General features: G+C 41.3%; 1 protein-coding gene across 1 annotated transcript in view; it reads right to left on the bottom strand.

Moving 5' to 3' along the window:
• Positions 1-24,252, bottom strand: part of tusc3 (tumor suppressor candidate 3) — a 452,158-nt gene that overhangs the window by 146,876 nt on the left and 281,030 nt on the right. The window contains exon 8 of the mRNA XM_033029228.1: positions 23,427-23,501. Coding sequence (XP_032885119.1) covers positions 23,427-23,501 — 75 coding nt within the window. The remainder of the gene's footprint in view (positions 1-23,426; positions 23,502-24,252) is intronic.

The raw sequence follows: 24,252 nt of genomic DNA, 5'->3' as shown, positions 1-24,252 counted from the left end.
GGTCTTATGTTTTCCCTCCGGAGATTGTTTATCTCAAATTGTGTGGTACACATTAATGCCAGCACATCCTGCTGGCAGGTATCCATCTCCGTGGTCTCCACGGAACGAGCAAAGGCTGTGATGGCTGACGTCAGGAGCCTTAGGATCCGCTGTAGCTTAAGTTCTTGGGTCCTGATGTGTGTCCCCACATGCCCCCAGATTTGGCTGTTGACAGTCTTTACTTTGAGTGCCTCACAGTTTTCTGGTGCTGTGTGTTGTTCCAGCACCTCAGCGAGCACCTTTTCCAATAACGGCTTGTTGGACAGATGGTTGATGCTGGCCGCCATTCTTGGTTCCAGCGGTGCTCCAGCCCGTGGGGTTGCTACAAAGCGGTCCACCACACCCAACAGCTCTTCATGTTCCTGCACCCCTGGCATACTCCCGAATTCGTCCGCCTGCCCCTGTTCCAGACCAGCCCAGTCCTGGTCACCAATGCTAGCCTCCAGTAATGAGGGAGCAGAGGGCAGTGCACAAGACACTGTGGAGGAGGTACCTGTCCTTCCTCCCCGGGAGCGCTCTTGCTGCGTGTCCCGGTGGAGCATCTGCTCCAGGAGCTGCTGAATGCAGCTCAGGCGGCTGTCTCTGCTCCGCTTTGGTGGAGACTAGTCCCCCTCCGACGAATCGGAGATGACCGGCCGGTTGGACTTCCTGGCCGCTTTCCCAGTCTGCCGTGCAGGCTTTGGCGAGACTGGGCTCGGCTCGGTCTCGGGGATAGCGAAACGCTCTGAGAGCGACGCTGCCGCCAGTTGCTGCCCCGCTGGAATGGAACGCTCCTCTGGTGGAGTTAAAGCCGGGGCAGTTCTCTTGGAGAGTTTTCTATGTTGTGTCGACATTTTTCTGCAAGGCAAAACACAACTCCACTCTCCACTTCGTTATTCCACTCGCACCGTATACTTACCTGACGGTCCGTTTTAAGGTGCAGCTAGAGAGCCTGACTCCAGCTGCCGCCGCTGTTGCACTGCTGGCTTAATGCCGCGCCTGCGCACTGAGCGGGTTCTTCACGTAGTCACTCACGTGACTCCGAAGTAAAATTGGCATTATAGTGGCTGCGTTTCCAGCCACACAAATCAGACCTTTACATTATCAAAATTGTTCCGATCCAAACATTATCAGCTACCCGTCTATGGAACTACATACTGATGCCAGTGCACTTGGATGGGATGCTACCAATTCCATCTCCAGCTGTGGGAGAGATGGAATGCACAGGAGGCATCATTATTACAAACACTGGGCATAAACTACCTGGGAATGTTGAGTGCATTCCATGGCTTTAAGTCATATTGTTCTGGGTTATATCACCAGCATGTTAGACTACATATTGACAACACCACCGTGGTAGCATATATCAACCATATGGGTGGAAACATATCGACATCATGTGACAATCTGGCCAACACAATTTGGCAATAGTGTATCCAGAGAGATATTTGGATATCAGCTACCTACTTACCAGGTAAACTGAATTTAGTGGCAGACAACAGGTCACGCTAATTCTATGAAAACACTGAATGGATGTTGGATAAAAAATGTATTCCTGAAATTACAGCACGGTATGGAACACCAGATATCGACCTATTCGCATCCATGCTCTCACCAGTTATCGAATTATGTTCATGGGAACCAGAACCTGGGGCAGTGGTACAGATGCATTTTCGCTGCATTGGGGGATTATTTATTTATGCATTCCCTCCTTCTGCCTCATCAGCCGGGTATTTAGGAATATACAGTAGACTCCGCGTCTGGTATTTTGATAGTACCCGATTGGCCTACTCAACCATGGGTCCCGGTGATACACGACGTGGTTTTAGAACCAATGCAGCGAAAATGCATCTGTACCACTGCCCCAGGTTCTGGTTCCCATGAAAATAACCATCCATCATAGACCTAATTTACTGGTTCTTCCCACAACAAGGGGTAGTTACCCATGTCATAATTATATAAACCTATTAATTTATAGAGTTGAAAGCACCTCTACTACACCTGGGACTGACGGACCAAACAGTGGATATTATTTCAGCGGCCCACGGACAGTCCACCAAAAAACAGTACTTGGTGTCATCAAGAAATGGGAAGTACTGTCACAACAATAAACATCACCCACAGATCTATGAACATCCCATCTGTTCTGCAATTCCTGGCAAGCCTCCATTACGATGAGAGGCTCAGTCATAGTGCCATCAACTGCGCCAGAAGTGTTCTGTCAACATACCTGTGGCAAGGAACAGAGCGGCATTCTGTTGGGACACACCCTGGTAACCAAACTCATGAGGGGCATTTTAATGTTAATCCCCCAAGAACCAGGTACTCCCAAATATGGGATGTGAGCATTGTACTGACCATGTTAAGAAACTGGTCTCCAGCTACAGCTCTGTCCCTACAGAAACTGACTATGAAAACAGTCATGCTGATGGCCTTGGTCACGTCACAAAGGGTCCAGTCACTACAGAAACTAAGGCTGGACAACATGATTATTTCATCTGGAAATTTAACTTTTCACATCAATGAAATAGTCAAACAGAACAGGCAGGGGTCAGCAGGCCTAAAAAACAGAATTCAGGGCCTACCCGACAGATGGTCGTCTCTGTATTGTAACACACTTACTATTATATATGGAGTATACTAAGATCATCAGAGGGAAAGAAATGTCACTTTAATCAGCTACAAACAGCCACTCAGTGACAGTCCAGACCATCTCTAGATGGCTAAAAAAGGTCCTAATAAAGGCTGGAGTAGACACTAGCATTTTTAAATCTCACTCCACCAGGGCTGCAACTACATCGGCAGCTATGAAGTTGGACGTTCCTATGGACCAAAATCCTCAAGACAGCAGGATGGTCAAGGGAGGTAACTTTCCAACGACTTTATAACAAACCAGTCATTGAACCTGGAACATTTTCAGAAACAAATTTAAGTTCTGTAATATAATTTACCCCATAAATAGGGGCAATAATTGGTGTTAATATATTTATCGTTGGGGTTTCAATATCGTATTGATGTCTAATGATGTTAACACTATTCTCCCCATAATCAAGGCAGATGTGATGCATGGACTCATTTCCACGGCATGAAATCACAGAGCTTTAAAATCTTCACGTAGTCACTCACGTGACTCCGAAGTAAAATAGTAAGATTAAACGAGAACTTACCAGTTTGAAGTTTGATCGTTATTTTATGAGGTGTAACGTTGAGGGATTACGTGCCCTCCGCTCCCACCCTTGATCATATACTCAACTGGTATCTCTTCTCTAATCTTACTATGTTTAGTCATTACCGTTATCTGTGATTTCACACCGCTGCTTTGAAGAATGACACGCATGCGTCCTGGCGGGGTTCTTCACGTAATCCCTCAACGTTACTCCTCATAAAATAACGATCAAACTTCAAACGGGTAAGTTCTCGTTTAATCTTACTATTACTTATCTCTTCCCATTTTGAAAACTACTGATTGTGACTTTTGTAGAAATAGTGGGGCTTACACTTGATTAATACAACTAATTTGCACATAATTAGTAGCAAGAATGAGTGCATGTGCTCAGTCACTCTTTAGGGGAGCTAAATTCTTAAGAAAAGCAATCATCCATTTAATATTAAAAACTGTCTGAAGAAGAGTCTCGACCCAAATCGACACCCATTCCTTCTACCCAGTGATGCTGTCTGTCCCGCTGAGTTTCTCCAGCATTTTGTGTCTATTTAATGTTAAAACTATTTGGGGATGTTCCAAAGTTACTTAACAACATGATGTCACAGTGTAATGCCCCCAACTGCTGAGATAGGCCTATTATTATTTTATTTCTTCCATATATTTTACTGCCTATTTGATTCATGCAAAAAATTAGCTATTTAAATCTGCCAGTAAAATAAAGACTATTATGTGGATGGGTGCAGATAGTCAATCTTGTGAAAAATGTTAGAAAGAAAGGGCACGTAGCTGGACAAGGAAATCATCGGCTTAATTTTCACCCAGCACACAGAGAAACGACTTGGATGCCAAGCTGTTGAGATGGATTGAACTATTTGTCAATGCCTTTATTTGGCTTTAAACCTGTGGTGCATTGTTATTTGTTATGTTAAATAATGGAAATGAACTTCAGCCATTTGCTGCACTGCAATGATGGCAACAACAGTTGTTTTCTCTGAAGTCATATGCCACTATTTGTTGCCTAATTATAGACAATGGACAATAGACAATAGATAATAGGTGCAGGAGTAGGCCATTCGGCCCTTCGAGCCAACACCACCATTCAATGTGATCATGGCTGATCATCCCTAATCAGTACCCCGTTCCTGCCTTCTCCCCATATCCCCTGACTCCGCTAATTTCATTCTTGCTCGTCAGAACCCTGAACATTTTTCCTTTCCAAGTATATTTCCAGTAAGGAAAGCTTTGGAAGTTATTGTTGATCAACCCTGATTGGACTGATCCAGGATGGGGAGGAATCTGCCTACAGACAGGAAGTGACACAGCTGGCGTCCTGGTGCCATCACAACAACCTGGAGCTCAATGCTCGTAAGACAGTGGAATTGATTGCGGACTTTAGGAGAGCTCCCCTTCTCCTCACCCCACACACCATCAACAACACCACATCTGCGGAGTCTTTTAAGTTCCTGGGAACCATCATCTCCAAGGACCTTAAATGGGGGGCCACCATCGACTCCAGTCAAAAAGGCACAACAGAGGATGTACTTCCTGTGGCAGCTGAGGAAGCATAATCTGCTACAGGCAATGATGGTCCAATTCTATACGGCCATCGTAGAGTTTGTCCTCACCTTCTCCATCATGGTTTGGCTTGGTTCAACCACCAAGCACGATATCCGGATGCTGCAGCGAATCGTCCGATCAGCTGAGAAGGTTGTTGGATGCAACATAGAAACATAGAAAATAGGTGCAGGAGTAGGCCATTCGGCCCTTCGAGCCTGCACCGCCATTCAATATGATCATGGCTGATCATCCAACTCAGTATCCTGTACCTGCCTTCTCTCCATACCTCCTGATCCCTTTAGCCACAAGGGCCACATCTAACTCCCTCTTCAATATAGCCAATGAACTGGCCTCAACTACCTTCTGCGGGAGAGAATTCTAAAAGATTTCCCCCTTATCCTTAAACTGTGACCCCTTGTTCTGGACTTCCCCAACATCGGGAACAATCTTCCTGCATCTAGCCTGTCCAACCCCTTAAGAATTTTGTAAGTTTCTATAAGATCCCCCCTCAATCTTCTAAATTCTAGCGAGTACAAACCGAGTCTATCCAGTCTTTCTTCATATGAAAGTCCTGACATCCCAGGAATCAGTCTGGTGAACCTTCTCTGTACTCCCTCTATGGCAAGAATGTCTTTCCTCAGATTAGGAGACCAAAACTGAACGCAATACTCCAGGTGTGGTCTCACCAAGACCCTGTACAACTGCAGTAGAACCTCCCTGCTCCTATACTCAAATCCTTTTGCTATGAATGCTAACATACCATTCGCCTTCTTCACTGCCTGCTGCACCTGCATGCCTACTTTTAATGACTGGTGTACCATGACACCCAGGTCTCGTTGCATCTCCCCCTTTCCTAATCGGCCACCATTCAGATAATAATCTACTTTCCTGTTTTTGCCACCAAAGTGGATAACCTCACATTTATCCACATTATACTGCATCTGCCATGCATTTGCCCACTCACCCAGCCTATCCAAGTCACCTTGCAGCCTCCTAGCATCCTCCTCACAGCTAACACTGCCCCCCAGCTTCGTGTCATCCGCAAACTTGGAGATGTTGCATTCAATTCCCTCGTCCAAATCATTAATATATATCGTAAATAGCTGGGGTCCCAGAACTGAGCCTTGCGGTACCCCACTAGTCACTGCCTGCATTGTGAAAAGGACCCGTTTACTCCTACTCTTTGCTTCCTGTCTGCCAGCCAGTTCTCTATCCACATCAATACTGAACACCCAATACCGTGTGCTTTAAGTTTGTATACTAATCTCTTATGTGGGACCTTGTCGAAAGCCTTCTAAAAGTCCAGATATAACACATCCACTGGTTCTCCCTTATACACTCTACTAGTTACATCCTCGAAAAATTCTATAAGATTCGTCAGACATGATTTACCCTTCATAAATCCATGCTGACTTTGTCCAATGATTTCACCACTTTCCAAATGTGCTGCTATCCCATCTTTAATAACTGATTCTAGCAGTTTCCCCACTACCGACGTTAGACTAACTGGTCTATAATTCCCCATTTTCTCTCTCCCTCCCTTTTTAAAAAGTGGTGTTACATTAGCTACCCTCCAATCCTCAGGAACTACTCCAGAATCTAAAGAGTTTTGAAAAATTATCACTAATGCATCCACTATTTCTGGGGCTACTTCCTTAAGTACTCTGGGATGCAGCCTATCTGGCCCTGGGGATTTATCGGCCTTTAATCCATTCAATTTACCTAACACCACTTCCCGGCTAACCTGGATTTCACTCAGTTCCTCCATCTCATTTGACCCCTGGTCCCCTGCTATTTCCGGTAGATTATTTATGTCTTCCTTAGTGAAGACAGAACCAAAGTAGTTATTCAATTGGTCTGCCATGTCCTTGTTCCCCATGATCAATTCACCCGTTTCTGACTGCAAGGGACCTACATTTGTTTTAACTAATCTTTTTCTCTTCACATATCTATAAAAGCTTTTGCAGTCAGTTTTTATGTTCCCTGCCAGTTTTCTTTCATAATCTATTTTCCCTTTCCTAATTAAGCCCTTTGTCCTCCTCTGCTGGTCTCTGAATTTCTCCCAGTCCTCTGGTAGGCTGCTTTTTCTGGCTAATTTGTACGCTTCATCTTTTGTTTTGATACTATCCCTGATTTCCATTGTTATCCAAGGATGCACTACCTTCCCTGATTTATTTTTTTGCCAAACTGGGATGAACAATTGTTGTAGTTCATCCATGCAGTCTTTAAATGCCTTCCATTGCATTTCCACCGTCAACCCATTAAGAATCAATCGCCAGTCTATCTTGGCCAATTCACGTCTCATACCCTCAAAGTTACCTTTATTTAAGTTCAGGACCCTTGTTTCTGAATTAACGATGTCACTCTCCATCCTAATGAAGAACTCAACCATATTATGGTCACTCTTGCCCAAGGGGCCACGCACAACAAGACTGCTAACTAACCCTTCCTCATTACTCACTACCCAGTCTAGAATAGCCTGCTCACTCGTTGGTTCCTCTACATCTTGGTTTAGAAAACTATCCCGCATACATTCCAAGCAATCCTCTTCTTCAGCACCCTTGCCAATTTGATTCACCCAATCTATATGTAGATTGAAGTCACCCATTATAACTGTTTTACCTTTGTTGCACGCATTTCTAATTTCCTGTTTGATGCCATCCCCAACTCCACTACTACTGTTAGGTGGCCTGTACACAACTCCCACTAGCGTTTTCTGCCCCTTAGTGTTTCGCAGCTCTACCCATATCGATTCCACATCCTCAAAGCTAATGTACTTCCTTTCTATTGCGTTAATCTGCTCTCTAACCAGCAACGCTACCCCACCTCCTTTCCCTTTCTGTCTATCCCTCCTGAATATTGAATATCCCTGGATGTTCAGCTCCCAGCCTTGGTCACCATGGAGCCATGTCTCCGTGATCCCAACTATATCATAGTCATTAATAGCTATCTGCACATTCAACTCATCCGCCTTATTACGAATGCTCCTTGCATTGAGACACAAAGCCTTCAGGCTTGTTTTTACAACACTCTTACCCCTTATACTATTATGCTGAAAAGTGGCCCTTTTTGATTTTTGCCCTGGATTTGCCGGCCTGCCACTTTTACTTTTCACCTTGCTACCTATTGCTTCTACCCTCATTTTACACCCCTCTCTCTCTACGCTCACACATTTAAGAAACCCTTTCCCTTTAACTCCATCCTCCACTATCCTATTCGACACCCCACCCCCCTTATTAAGTTTAAAACCACCCGTGTAGCAGTGGCAAACCTGTGGCAGCTGAGGAAGCACAATCTGCCACAACCTTCCCTCCATTGACAAACTCTACACTGCAAGGGCCAGGAGGTGAGCAGGTAAGCTCATCTCTGACCCCTCTCACCCTGGCCACAAACTCTTTGAATCACTTCCCTCTGGATGGAGACTCCGGACTGTCAAAGCTGCCACAGCCACATATAAAAACAGCTTTTTTTCCATGAGTAGTAGCTCTACTCAATAACCAAAAATCTGTAGCCTCCTTTTGCTCTGGTATTTTATTTAATTCATCAATATTGTTTTATTATTCGTGTTTAATGTTTTATGTGTAATTCCTAACTGTCGCTGTATGTCATGTTGTCAATTGCGGGCGGAGCACCAAGACAAATTCTTGTATGTGAATATTTGGCCAATAAACTTATTTATTCATTCATTCATTTATTCATTCATCAGTTTTCATTAACCTATTTGGCACTAGATTCTATCTAGATCTTAATAAATCACTGTAGAAAATTAAATTTTCATCTCCATTCAATCAATTAGCTCAAACTTTAGTTATCACATCTTCTTTGTGTGAACATAGTCTGTGTTATTTATTCAATTAAAACATAAATAAAATTTACAGCTCTATGTAATCACAAACCTTTCCCCAGTCCCCAACTCTTTACTCAATGCATTTGTTTGTAAGGAGAATAATTTTGACTAGCCTCCTCGCACAACTGTTTTTTCTTGTCTTCAAACCTGTACAGTAATTTGTTTTTCACTCTCTGAAAAGCCACTTCTTTTCTCAGAATAGTTGCAGAATTGGGGCCAGTTAATCACACGTCACTGAACTAAAGCACTAGCCTTAAAACAATTGACACCTTTTCAGACCAATATCTAAACGGCTTCTCCTTTTAAACAAGTGGGATAGAGGGGACATTAAGGTGATAGGCTACTTATTGCAAGCTCAAAGTCTCCTGTACTACTAATTAGGTGTAAGATACTTGGTGCTTCTGCTGTGTTCTCCTCTACATTAGAGAAACCAAATGCAAATTTCCGGGGTATTTCCATTCAATCCACAAAGATCCAGTTGCCAGTCACTTTAATTGTCCATTGATCTTGACTCAGACCTCTGTTGATCTCTTATTCTGTTCGACTGAAGCTCCAAAAGGGATATCATATCCACAGGATTCAATATTGAATTCAACATTTTCGGAGAACCAACCTTTCTAGCTTGCATGACACAAACTGATCGGCTAACCTATGCTTTAACCTAGTTTTATTCTTCCACAAGCGCTACCTGTTCTTTGGGTTTTTCTATCATTGTTTATTATTTCAGATTTCTAGAAACACTGTTGTAGTTAGTTCCATTTACCTTTTCCCTCTCCTCTCTGTAATTATATAACCCCTTCTATTTACACCACATACCGAATGAAAAAAAAGACACAATCACAGCAATTCACTGTGTTTTTTCTGCCCAGACCCCGTATCCATTATTTAAAACATGTATGTTTCCAATTTCTTTCAGATTTATATCATATCCAGTTTTTTTGTTTTTGTTTTTTTATTTTTTACATGACTTAGGAGGTCAAACCAGTATACAACTATTTATTCCAATAGCTCCTACTGGTTGAACAGACCTCTGCAGACAAATGCTACAATATCAGCAGTAAACCTCATACCACTGTCCTAAACACGTGCTTACATGGAAGCACATTAAAATCACAGCAAATCTGCCATGACCATTAGCAAAGACTCTACTTTTTTGTTTAAACTGCTTATATTTTTAGACTTCTTCCCAACTATTTATTTTAAAGGCTGAGTTATCAAAGATTCACCAATATTTCTGTATAATGTATTTCTTTAATACAATAATTATTTTATTATTTTTTTCTTTATGGTTTAATGATCTCACTGCTGGTATCAATGAGAGTTTCAAATCAACAGCCTGGAGAGAGTTTCAAATTACAGTCCGGTCACATCATCATTCAATTTCATCATGACTTCTGATTTCTATTTCACTGACTTGGCAACACAGTTCAACATTGTACGTAAGAAGGAACTGCAGATGCTGGAAAATCAAAGGTAGACAAAAGTGCTGGAGAAACTCAGCGGGTGAGGCAGCAACTATGGAGCAAAGGAAATAGGCAACGTTTTCGGCCGAAACCCTTCTTCAGAATGATGTGGGGGGGGGGGGGGGGGAAGAAGAAAGGAGGAGGTGGAGCCAGTGGGCTGAGGGAGAGCTGAGAAGGGGAGGAGAAAGTAAGGACTACCTGAAATTAGAGAAGTCAATGTTCATACAGCTGGGATGCAAACTGCCCAAACGAAATATGAGGTGCTGTTCCTCCAATTTACGGTGGTCCTCACTCTGGCCATGGAGGAGTCCGAGGACAGAAAGGTCGGATTCGGAATGGGAGGGGGAGTTGAAGTGCTGAGCCACCGGGAGATCAGGTTGGTTATTGCGAACCGAGTGGAGGTGTTCGGCGAAGCATCGGTGAAATATCGGAGGTGTCCTCGGAGATGTCCTCATTCTTCAGGGAACGAGGGTTCCCCTCTTCTACTATAGATGAGACTCTCACCAGGGTCTCTTCTATATCCCGTGACTCTACTCTCACTCCTCATCCCCCCCACTTGTAACAAGGGCAGAGTCCCCCTTGTCCTGCCTCACCCGCTGAGTTTCTCCAGCACTTTTGTCTACCTTCAACATTCTACTTGTTTTGCCTATTACAACCACAGTAGCTGCTACATGTAAGTTGTTGCAATCTCTTTAAATGTCAACTGGAGCTAATTCAATAATTTAATGTGATATGCCATGCATTTTTCTTGCAATGGTATTGTTAAAATTGTGAGTTCTACAAATTCACTTTATATTCTATGTATTGACTTATTTCTGGAATAGTTTATATTTGTATTCGGTATCAAACAATAGCTGGCTTGCATAGTAAGTTTGTTGCATATAAATATCTCCCAAAAAATTGGAAATTGTTTCTAAGGAGCAGGATAATCTTGATATCATGTACCACAACTATAACATGAATTATTTTTCATGATTTCTAAATAAACAGAAATACTTTGTTTCAGAATATACATGCTCCATAAATTAATCTCTGGAAACCTGCCTAAGGAATTTATGCAACAATGTTTTGTTGCTAATATGATTGGTCTCCAGCAACCAAAACCTTTTGCACTAAGAGAGGTTTCACCTGGATTCCTATTCCAATTTGAGCCTTGATATTATTCTACTGTCAGCATTCTACTGGACTTTGCAACGTTTTTGCCTGCATTTAGACCAAAGTTGCAATGATGTCCGAAGCCAAAGGTCATGATAAAAGTAACTCGGAGCAACATAAGAAGGTTATTGACAAGTTCTAATTCAGCATTTTACTGACAATTGAGATACAAATCACGAAATGGTTAGTTTGAACAAAATATTATATGGCTAGATTTTTTTTACCGTATTTGATGAATTATGTTTTTTTCTCGTACTATTGTGTGGAGCCAATTGAATGGGTTGTGTACTGATATCTGAATTGAAAGGAGTTGCAAATATTTCAGTCTCCTGTACATATCATGGGCTGCACCATCATTGTATTTCAGATATTCATGACACTTCTTCCTCTTAGATGCTGAATTGTCCACCGCCCAGATGTGAGAGTGCCTCAAAGCATAAATCCAATTCATTAATTGTGCATTTACTATCCCTGACTATATCAAGCTTTTTCTGGTATTTAACAAACCGTATTGCAGCTTCACATAGTTGGCACTTCAGTTTTAGGCACACTTATGGTATGCTCTTCCACAATCCACATGAAGAAGGCTTAACTCGCTGGGTTGGCTGCAATGGTGAAATGAGAAATAAGCTTGTAATAATGCTTTTGTTTTCCATATTTTCACAACATATCTTTACAACATCTATTGAGGCTATTTGACCCCAACAAGCCTGTATTAGCTTACTGATCACACTCGTCCCCCCATAAATTCGGGGAACTAATTGCCCCATATTCCCATCAATTTTAGCACTCGTTGAGACAAAGTGCGAATTATAATGGCCAATGAAACTTTCAAACATGCACGAGTTAGGAATGTGGGGATCCTTGTAGTTTCAGGTAGAAGGTGCAAACTTCAAACAGGAGGCACCACAGGTCAGAATTGAAGCTGGATCGTGGAGCTGTGGCAGATTTACTATGCAGCCTTAGACTGCGCTAATTGAAATACTAAATTAAAGCATACACACACACATATATATTCTCAGTGCTGGGGGAGGTATAAACCTCCTCTACTTGCTTCATTTTATGCTTGCTTCAACTAAACACAGGAATTCCATTGAGGCAGCTGTCATAAAAATGACACAATGGCAATGACTTAGTTTAAAGCCCTGCATACCTTTTCAAAGATAAAATGACATTATCAGCATTCCAGCAACAGTGCTTTTTATCAGGAGCCAACGCTAAATTGTCTTAAAGTTAATGTGCCTCCACCAATTCTGTGGCTTTACCTTCCACAATAATAACATCATTATTCAACATGATTAGCATAACAATAATCACAATAATAAGTGATCATGGTACCAGGAATGAGAAGACAAACTTGACTTAGGTTGTTTTGGCATCCATTTAATGGAATTAACTGAAAGCATAGCTGAAACTGATTTAATTAACAGACATGGCAAGTTATAAAAGGATCCAAAGAGAGATAGCTGAATGGATGGAAAATTAGCTTCATGGAAGGAAGCAGAGGGTGATAGTGGAAGGTTGCTTCTCGGACTAGAAGCCTGTGACTAGTGGTGTGCCTCAGGGTTTGGTGCCTGGCCTGTTACTGTTTGTCATCTACATCTATGATTTGGATGAGAACATACACGGCAAGAATTGTAAGTTGCAGATGATACAAAAGTAGGTGGTTTTGCAGATAGTGAAGATGGTTGTGAAAAATTGCAGCAAGATTTTGATCGATTGGCCAGATGAGCTGAGAATTGGTTGATGGAATTTAATGCAGAGAAATGTGAGGTATTGCATTTTGGGAAGTCTAACATGGGCAGGACCTACACAGTGAATGGTAGGGCTCTGGGTAGTGTTGTAGAGCAGAGGGATCTAGGAGTCCAAGTGCATGGTTCCTTCAATCTGGAATTGCAGATAGATCAGGTGGTCAAAAAGGATTTTGGCACAATGGCCTTCATCAGCCAGAGTATTGAGTATAGAAGTTGGAAGGTCAAGTTGCAGTTGTATAAGATGTTGGTGAGGCTGCATTTAGAGTCAAGCTGGAAAGCGTACAGAGAAGATTTACGAGGATGTTGCCAGGACTAGAGGTTCTGAGCTACAGGGAGAGATTGAGTAGGCTGCGATTCTATTCCTTGGAGCGCAAGAGGATGAGGGCTAATCTTACAGAGGTGTATACGATCATGAGAGGAATAGATCGGTTAGGTGCACAGAATTTCTTGCCCACAGTAGGTGAATCGAGGACTAGAAGACATAGGTTTAAGGTGAAGGGGAAAAGATTTAATAGGAATCTGAGGGGTAACTTTTTCACACAAAGGGTGGTGGGTGTATGGAACAAGCTTCCAGAGAAGGTAGCTGAGACAGGGACTATCCCAACATTTAAGAAACAGTTAGACAGGTACGTACATGGATAGGACAGGGTTGGAGGGATATGGACCAAATACAGGCAGGTGGGACGAGTGTAGCTGGGACATGTTGGCTGGTGTGGGTAAGTTGGGCCAAAGGGCCTGTTTCCACACTGTATCTCTCTATGACTCTATGAGACACATTTTAGACACAAGGAATGAGAAGGGAGAAGAAGTAAGAAGTAGACAGACTGAGCGATAATTGAGGTACAGCCACTGAATGTATTCTGGTCCTCTATAGCCTGGATGGTACATTTTTAATACCTATTCTGACTGTTTATTCAGTTAAATCTTGATAGCAGTATTGACCATCCAAAAGAGCTAGAATCAATATGAAGAATAGAATCATTGACATAGCAAGTTTTTATGATCAGGAACTGTAAAGTGGGACTAATTCGATGGGTCTTTGCAAGACCAATCTGCTGAGTCCTACTTGCAAACTCTTTCACCAAGCGGTCACAATTGGCCAAATGAGATTTTTTAAATATTGTGTCATTAAAAAGCTTTTGATTACATATAGACATGCACACTGGCTATACTAATATTCCACGATCAAAACATATTATTTGAGATAAATAATTGCAGGAATCTTCACATTTAGTATCCTGACAAATGCAATTTATAACATTTAAATATTTACTTAGAACGTGTAAAACTAATATTAACATAATTGTATTAAATATTTTGGAATATTTTTCCAACTTTGATATGTTGGACATTACAATCAAAATACACTAGGTCTGTTTTGCATTATTCAATATAATAAGTCTGAGATTCCACCTGGTCCATTGAATTAGCCTGAAGAATGTATAAATACAGCTACTAGATAACTGCAAATGTCTTAACAGCTTCTAATAATTAATAACAAAATTCAGCAATTTTTATGTCATTAGGTCGGATGATGTGTGTAATTTTGTCTCTTCCAATTCTCTTCATTGTAATGTGATTTAACCTGCAATATCATTAGAGTTCCTCTACCTTCAGCAAAAATGACTCCATTACTAAAGTTATCATATGCCAACACACTGGAAGCAAAGATTTATCTTCTTTTCTAAACTGTACACAATTCTTACACGATAGAGAAGAGTTCTTTAGTCTTTTCACTTCTTAAAATTAGTAAAATTATATGGTTAATACAGCATTCCTCCTTAGAAAGAGGTTTACGACAACTTCATTATATTCAGAAACGATACACGGAAAGAAAACAGCTGCTGGTCAAAACCAATTGATATAGAAAACTGTTCAAAAGGGAACTGCAGATGCTGGAATATCGAAGGTACACATAAAACTGCTGTTTTAGAATCTTATTAACAGAGTTTCTAGACTCGGAGCTCTGATACTGATATTTCCAAAAGCTAGATAGACGAACAGAAACTAAACTGCTATGATGAAAAACAAATGCATTTCCAGGAAATCAAAATGTGTTGAACTATGTGTTCAAACGCCAAAGGTATTTGCTTAAATTTAAATTAGAATTAAGGATTCTAGTAATTAATTAATAAAAATCCATTAACCAAGGTATTCAAATCTTATCAAAATTCCTGCTGGTGAAGGTACTGTCAGATAAATAACTTCAAGATTCTGCTCCATCAGCAATTAAATAATTGATTTTTCTAGGTGATGATACCAAAAGTAGGCCCTTCAGCCCACCGAGTCCGCACTGACCAGCAACCGCTGTACACCAGCGCTATCCTACACGCTAAGGACAATTTACAATTTTTACCAAACCAATTAACCTACAAACTTGCACATCTAGAGTGTGGGAGGAAACCGGAGCACCCGGAGAAAACTTATGAGGTCACGGGAGAATATACAAACGCCGTACTGGCAGCACCTGTAGTTAGGATCGAACCCGGGTCTCTGGTTGTCTACGTGCTTTTTCTCTTGAAGGCATGCATATTTCTTTATGATGTAGAACTTTGCATAATCCACTGAAGATGCATTTCAGTTTGACAAAGAAAACTTTGTGTCCTTGTTATGGGAATTTAGGGAACGTTAGCTCGAAGCCAAGCAATAATTATTTTACAGAATTTGCAAGAAGATGATGCATGGAATACAATTAATTTTCTTTATGAAGGCACCTTTGAGAGCTATATAAAAAGCAAATTGCAATGTAGAATGATTTAAATGGTTTCATTATTAGTAAGAAAGTCATAAGCAATGTGCCTGAAATTTCAGTGATCCCATTTAGCCAGTAGAAGTGTAGCTTAATAGAACTCTATCGATTTCTGGGCAGCAATCCAAGCCCTTCACTAAATCATGGAATAGGGTTATTATCATAATTGAGGCAGTGATATGTTAAATGCCATTATAAAGAATGGTTAAGAAATTTCTGTCCCAAGGCCTATTTGAGAAAAATCATGCTTGGAATCATACATACTTTCTAAACTTATAGAGCCATTAGGAAGCCCTTGGTTTTCTGAGTCAGCACACAGTAAGCCTTACAGGGAAAGATGTAAAATTGAAGTTGATTCAGATTAACAAGATGGACTCCATCAGCTTAATCGTAGAAGGAAAAAAACCAAGATGAACTATCAAAATAATCAAAAGCTAATATTAAGAAATCAGGATGAATTTGATTGAAAGACCAATTGGAAAACAGTGGAAACAAATAAAGATTTAAGTTTAAAATGAGTCTGTAACAAGTCCAGGCATGTAACAATTGCAGGCATATATAGATCAAAATGAAGGTTCTTGAAATTGTTTATCAGAAGTAGATTTTTCTCAAAAGGGTTCTTGCCAATTTCAGAACTAACAAACTACCCTGGTAGCGTGAAGATGAAGAACAGATGGTTTTGTCTTGCACGGGGTACTTTAATGTATAAACTAGGCTATCAGATGAAGCAGCAATTCACTTGCACTCCTATCTACTGTCCTCCATTTAGTTTAGGTTAGAGATACAGCATGGAAACAGGCCCTTCAGCCCACCGATTCCGCACCGACCAGTGATCCCCGCACATAAACACTATCCTACACACACTAGGGACAATTTACATTTATACCAAGCCAATTAACCTACATACCTGTACGTCTTTGGAGAGTGGGAGGAAACCGAAGATCTCAGAGAAAACCCACGCGGTCACGGGGAGAACGTACAAACCCCGTACAGACAGCACCCAAAGTCGGGATCGAACCCGGACCTCCGGCGCTGTAAGCGTTTTAAGGCAGCAACTCTACCGCTATGCCACCGTGAACGCCCACATTTATTGCTCACAATGTGCAGTCCGCCACAATGGAGAAATAAAATGCAATTGAGCAGGTTCTTTGTGAAACACCACTGTTAAATCTTTAAAAGCAATTCAGAGCTTCCACTGTCGTTACTCCCAATTCTGACATCTGTGTTTTGCCTCCTACACTGCACCAATGGTCCTTTGTAAGCTCAAGGAACAGACCCTCGTCTTTTAACAAGGTACGTGGCAGCTTTAGGACTCAGTATTGAACTCAATTGTTTCAGACAACCATTACTTTCTGTCTGTTTCAGAATTGTAATGTAAGTTATCCCAATCCCAATGTAAGTTATCCAGCTCAGTTCAGATGTTCTCTCTCCACAAATGGTGCCTGGTCTGTAGGCTTTTCCTAGTATTCTCTTTTATTTTAGATTTTGAGTAATTGTTTTGTGCTCTCAACATGCTCTTATTTTATTCTTTCTTCTTTTTACATGTATTCACTGGATGACTGAAAGCATGTGTCACCTGGACAACCTTGATCGCCAGGATAGACACAAAATGTAGGAGTAACTTAGCGGGACAGGCAGCATCTCTGGAGAAAAGGAATGGGTGACGTTTCGGGTCAAGAACTTTCTTCAGACCTTGATTTCCACCCTACCTTTATTTTCTCCACTCCTTTCTATCTGCGACTGAAAACATGCTGGCTTTTTCATTGTTTAAGAAGGAACTGCAGATGCTGGAAAAATCGAAGGTAGATAAAAATGCTGGAGAAACTCAGCGGGTGAGGCAGCATCTATGGAGCGAAGGAACAGGTGACGTTTCGGGTAGAGACCCTTCTTCAGGTCTCGACCCGAAACATCATCTATTCCTTCGCTCCATAGATGCTGCCTCACCCGCTGAGTTTCTCCAACATTTTTATCTACCTTTGGCTTTTTCACTGTGCTACTTTTAATGATTTGAAACATTAACTGGTTCTCTATCCACAGCCTGATTTTCAGAATTTCATATTTTTATTCCAGATGTCAGGGATTCTGTTTTCAAATGACTAATTGTAGAAGGGAAGGTCTTTCTCTGGCCTTTGACCAACTGAAAAGCTGGATTGTAGTCGAAAAGAAAGGCAGAGAACTATCAGCAAGTACCATGGAGGGGAATCTCACTCAATTAAAAGCAATATTCATCTCAGCATATTAAAAGCAATTGCTCATTTAGTTGGAAAAACAGTACTAGTACAAGAAGAAAACATTCAGGGATAAGCTCAAAGCTACTTAAAGGCACTCTCAAACTGGAAAGCGTGCTGAGGAGATTTAGGAGGATGTTGTCAGGACTCGAGGGCCTGAGCTCTACGGAGAGGTTGAGCAGGTTAGGTCTCTATTCCTTGGAGCCCAGGAGGATGAAGGGTGATCTTATAGGTGTACAAAATCATGAGAGGAATAGATCAGGTAGATGCACAGAGTCTCTTGCCCAGTGTAGGTAATCGAGAACTAGAGGAGATAGGTTTAAGGTGAGGGGGAAGAATTTAATAAGAACCTGAGGGGTTACTTTTCACACAAATGGTGGTAGATGTATGGAACGAGCTGCTGGTAAAGGTAGCTGAGGCTGGTACTCTCTCAATGTTTAAGAATCATTTAGACAGGTGCATGGATAGGACAGGTTTAGGATTTGGGCCAAATCCAGGCAGGTGTGACTAGTGCAGATGGGACATAATAATAATAAACTTTATTACGGACTCGAGGTCCAGACAAGGGGCAACATTACATAAAAAAATGCATTGCATATTAAAAAATATCATAAAGTACATATAAAATCTTAGTATATCACTTATAAAAGCATCATAAATTATATTTAAAAAAAACACAATACTTGAGTTAAAAATCCAGATGAAAAGAATGATCAATGTCCTACAACGAGACAACGATACCAGTGTCTCCACAGCTGGGATTCGTAGCGTGTAGTGCTAACCCTTATGTTTGACAAGGCCACAATAATTACATTTTTAGAGTCATTTATCCTGCAAATGAATTTATACATGTGATTTCTTAGGATAGCTTCTAAAGTACTGACTCCTGGTTGGTGTGGGCAAGTTGTGCCGAAGGGCCTGTTTCCACGCTGTATGACTATGATTTTTTCACTATGACTCTAAAAACATAACATCCCCACTGAATCCTGGGATTCTCTGGTGCATGACCAGTTAAACTGAAGAAGCATTTAAATTGGATAGTTATATGGATGGGAAAGGAATGGAGGGTTATGGTCTGAGCGCAGGTATATGGGACTAGGGGAGATTATGTGCTCGGCACGGACTAGAAGGGTCGAGATGGCCTGTTTCCGTGCTGTAATTGTTATATGGTTATATGGTTAAGCAACATTCAGGATGATATTGCAAAAAACAATAGGAAGCTGGTCAAACTGGTTAATCGAGCTGGCTCAGTGCTGGAGGGGAGAGTAGACTCTGGGATAGAGGTGCTTGAGAGGCGTATGAGGCACAAGGTGCAGGTCATCCTGAAAAACCCCGGGCATCCCCTCCATATAATTCTGGAGAGTCAAAAGAGCACTCGGAACAACAACCGGCTCCTCTCCCTGCCCTGTAGAACGGAGCGGTTCAGGAGATCCTTCACCCCTGCAGCCATTAGATTTTATAATTCGGACCGCTAGGCTGTAGGGGGATGCATTTTGCAATTATTAATTTTTAACTGTTAATTATTGGTCTTTTTAAGTATTTATTGCTCTCAGGTAGTGTCCACATTGTATTTTATGTATTTTCTGTCTGCGTTCGTTTTGAATCTGTGGGTTTGTTGGTTGGGGGCTTCTGGACATCTGAATTTCCCTGAGGGGATCAATAAAGTATTTATTTATTTTATTTTATGTATTTATATTGAGAATCTTGTCCATAATCCAGAACATATAAAAGCTTTACTTAAGCATCAGAGAGAGCTCACCACCTCACAATCAGGCCACCCACCATATCAGGCACCTCCTAAAGGGCCTGTCCTACTTAGGCGATTTGTCAGCGGACTGCCGGAGAATGTCACGTTCGTGGCACTGGCCTGAAAACAACGGGTACTGGAACGGCGACTGTCAGAGTGGAACACACACACACACACACACACACACACACACACACACACACACACACACACACACACACACACACACACACACACACACACACACACACACACACACACACACACACACACACACATCGCAAAGGCGGGGCCAGGGAAAGCGGGGGTGAGCGCTGTCTGAAATTCACACGGTGCAAAGCCAAGGTGATACAGACACACACCGCGATGAACAGGAAGGTTAAGACGGCTATCACAGTGTACGGTAAGTCCTTTAAAAGAGGGGGGTGTGGGGGGAGGGGAGAAGGAGTGGGGACACTTTTAAGAAGCCAGCCAACTTTTCATAAGCCAGAGATACACAGCTGTGAAGTTTGGAGGGCATTTAACATTACCAGTCGTTGGTTCTGAAAACTCATGCTTACGTTTTTTTTTCCCAATGAGCCAATGAAAAATTACCGGTCAGCAAAGGTGATTAACTAAAACTATCTGCGACTACATCGACTACCCATAACTACATGGCGACCCCACTACCACTGCATCTACCACTGCAGGATTATTGATTTTCTCCATGGCGACCAATTTTTGGCCGCAGAAAGATTTTCAACATGTTGAAAAATTTGCAGCGACCACACTGAGGCCGCGACTAGTTCCCAGGATGCGGGAACTCCTTGCGACCATGAAGGAAACTCACCAGAGACCACCAGCGAACATGTGGTGACCATGTGGCAATCATGAGGCGAGTGCAGAGTCTCCTGCACTCTCCGAAAATGTCGCCTAAGTGGGACAGGTTCTCAAGGATAAATGAGAGGAAGTAGCTCCTGTAAACTGTATAATTTTAATTTGTTAACATTTAAGAATATCTGTAATATCTAAATTCATGTTTGGGTGCTTGAGTAAATACAAAATTATAATCAGTAAAGCAAAACTCTGATGATAAGTATCACTTAGGCAGTGTACTTTGGACACAATTAAATTGGAAATGGCTTTTTTGTTCAAAAAGGAATAAGGGCATAAATTATATTTTGGACACAAAAATAATGCAAAAGAATGTCATTCTTAAAGGCTGCATGGATGAAGGTTGTCAGGCATAGAACAGCATATACAGTTTAGATACTACATTGTCGGAAATAAAATACCCCTGCATACCATAATGATGCAAGGAATTAAGTGCTGAATTGTAAGGAAACCGTGCAAATGAACCATACATTTGTCAGTAACTGGGATGGACATTTGGTCCCAATGACAATAGGCATGAACAATGTTAATGCCACTATAACATCAAGATAAGCCATGTATGCACAAAAGGGGTGAGATCAGGTTTTTGTGCAAGGCAGCTATCATAAAATTGACTTCAACATTTAAAAAAGCACTGGATAACAAGCAATTAATGTATGGAGATAGTGAGAAAATAGTATTGGCAAAGACAGATTTTATGGTTAGAAGAGACTGTTTCCATGCTGTAAATTGTTATATGGTTATATGGTTATATGAGACGAAAGGAGCAAGCTTTATCTGTCCATTAGTGAATTTACATGGAACTGCAGATGCCGCTTTACAAAAAGAAAACACAAAATACTGGAGTAACGCAATGGGCCAGGCAGCATCGCTGGAGGACATGAACGGGCAATGTTTTGGATCGACCATCCGTCTGCTCCAAAGATGCTGCCTGACCCGATGAGTTTAGTTTAGAGATACAGCGTGGAAATAAGCCCTTGGGCCTAATGACTCTGTGTAACCAGTGATCACCCATGCACCAGTGCTATCCTGCACTCTGGAAACAATTAGTTCAAACAATAGGAATGGGATGCCATGTTTGCGGTAGATAATTTTCAGAGTCTAGAATGTACATTGGCAATAACTAATGATCATATTGATAAAATGATCCTAAGACTGAAATTTGAAAGTGAAAGGAAAAAAAAATGATTGCTTATGCTTATACTGCAATGCTAATAATCATTTTCTTCCCAATCAAAGGACTTTATTGAATAAGCATAAGAGGCCATCATTCAGAGGAACTTCTGCTATCTATCTATCTATCTATCTATCTATCTATCTATCTATCTATCTATCTATCTATCTATCTATCTATCTATCTATCTATCTATCTATCTATCTATCTATCTATCTATCTATCTATCTATCTATCTATCTATCTATCTATCTATCTATCTATCTATCTATCTATCTATCTATCTATCTATCTATCTATCTATCTATTTTGCTCCCATCAGTGAAATATTAGAAACGTTATTGTTCTGTTATTCGCCAGGACAGCGGCGCCCCTTCCGGCACCTGTTATCAATCACCGGCCGCGAGAATAAAGCTGAAGAAGCATAGTGAGCAAATTGTGAGTGGGGTCTGAGTTCTGCGAGCAGGGGCCGTGCTCTGCGAGCTGGGTCTGTGTTCTGCGAGCGGAGGCTGTGCTCTGTGTTCTGCGAGCGGGGGCCCACACCACCCCCTCTCACATACACCCCCTCCCCTACCCCCACCCCCCCACCCTCACTCCATTACACCCCCTCTCCCCTACAACCCCTCTCACCTACAGCCCCCCTCCCCTACACCCCCCCTCCCCTACACACCCCCGCCCCTACACCCCCCCCTCCCCTACACCCCCCCAGCATCCCCCCTACCCCCACCACACCCCCCTACCCCCACCATCCCCCCAACAAACCCCCTACTCCCACCATTCCCCAATACCCCCACCACACCCCGACCCCCACCACACCCAGACTACCACCATCCCCCCATCCCCCCACCACACCCCAGGATACACCTGTGTGAAACGAAAGAAAGTTCACGTTTCATGACAGCTGATAAAGAGTAGACCTGAAGTTTAACTGTTATAGAATAGAATAGAATAGAATAGAATAGAATAGAATAGAATAGAATAGAATATTCCTTTAATAATCCTTTTCAGGAAATTATTTGCCACGACAGCTTCAAGACAAACATAACATAACACCACGCTTTCATACATAACAAGTTAAAATACTTCCATTAGATGCAGCCAAACCTGAGTATTTCCAGCAGTTCATTTAAAAATCCCAAAGATCCTACCCTCTCTGTAGTTAGCTCAGCTAGTCCAATAATATTTTCTAGTGTTAGAATGGACTTTCACCTAACCTTGCGATGTACTTTGTTGGCAGATGTATCACAGACCTGCAATCTATCTGTCACTTTCTACCATCACAGATCTTCACCAATGCTCAAATATGTTTGCCCTGATGTAATCTTTAATATATTTGATAGTGGGAATTGCCAAACCGCTTTTCAATGCTCTTCCATCAGAACAAATTAGTCAAGAGAATCTCTTTTTAACAAATCCACATGAATCATAATACTCAATTGAATACTAATATATTCCCTCAGTGTTTCAATACATTGAAAAAACATTTTCTTGTTGAAATTCAGCAATTTCCCAGTGATTACTCTCCCAGACACCAGGCAGTCAAATATGAGAATAATAAAATAGGTAACAGTAGCAAATCCAATATTTAAACTAGATTAGATCCTTTGGCAAAAATATTTGGTTTCATATGACATTCCACACGTTACCGCTTGAAATATATTTCCATGGCGTAAGATACAAATAGTTGTCATAACTTACTTCGTCTTTTACCTACGTCTCCTTTGGATGTCGCAGCTTCATTCAGAAGCACCATTCCCATGGTGATGGCAGCATCAGTAATTGTTGTCAAGGGAACAACAGAATTTGGAGAAATGAAGCACAATAAAAAATATTTAATTAATATGTTATTCAAATTGTTGGTGTTGATAATAATGCTTTGTCGTTGTCCTAGATCAAATCAGGCACATGATTTAGTACCATTTCACGCACTTGTATCATGCTGAGAGTAACACCACTTGCACTTTTCTTTTGTAACGTACTGTGACAGATTTTGTCACAGTACGTTACAAAACATTTAATGTTGCTCTGATCAGTTCTTTAACTGGGAGCACATTGCAATTGGATAATTTACATAAAGTTTAATTGGTACTCCCTTTATAATCAAATTAGCGGAGCCAGGAAGCAGCTATAAACACGAAAATGGGCAAGGAAACTTTGGAAGAAAAGTAAGGAAAAGAAAAAAGTTAATAAACACAATTTAGAACTGGTTATTGTTTTGAAAGCTTCTTCAATTTCTTGATCAATTTAATTTTACAAAACCTGCTCTGTCAGAACACTGAACAGAAGAACTCATATATTTAAATGACTTGGAAGGAAAATGTAAATGTTTAGATAGGTATATAGATCCATAACTGATGTATTCTGATGTTGTACTGAAATATTGCTCTGCATGGTTTTCCTCAACCACTTGTACCATTCTTACCTGCTTAAATACAATGCAAGCCCTTACGATAGATTTGTTTCCATGCAAAAGATTTGTTATCTGTACTTACTCAAGTTCTCCATGAAATTGCTAACATTTTAC

The sequence above is a fragment of the Amblyraja radiata genome, chromosome 1 (genome assembly GCF_010909765.2).
Source record: "Amblyraja radiata isolate CabotCenter1 chromosome 1, sAmbRad1.1.pri, whole genome shotgun sequence".
Taxonomy (NCBI): Eukaryota; Metazoa; Chordata; class Chondrichthyes; order Rajiformes; family Rajidae; genus Amblyraja; species Amblyraja radiata.
This window is presented reverse-complemented; position numbering and strand designations above follow the sequence as displayed.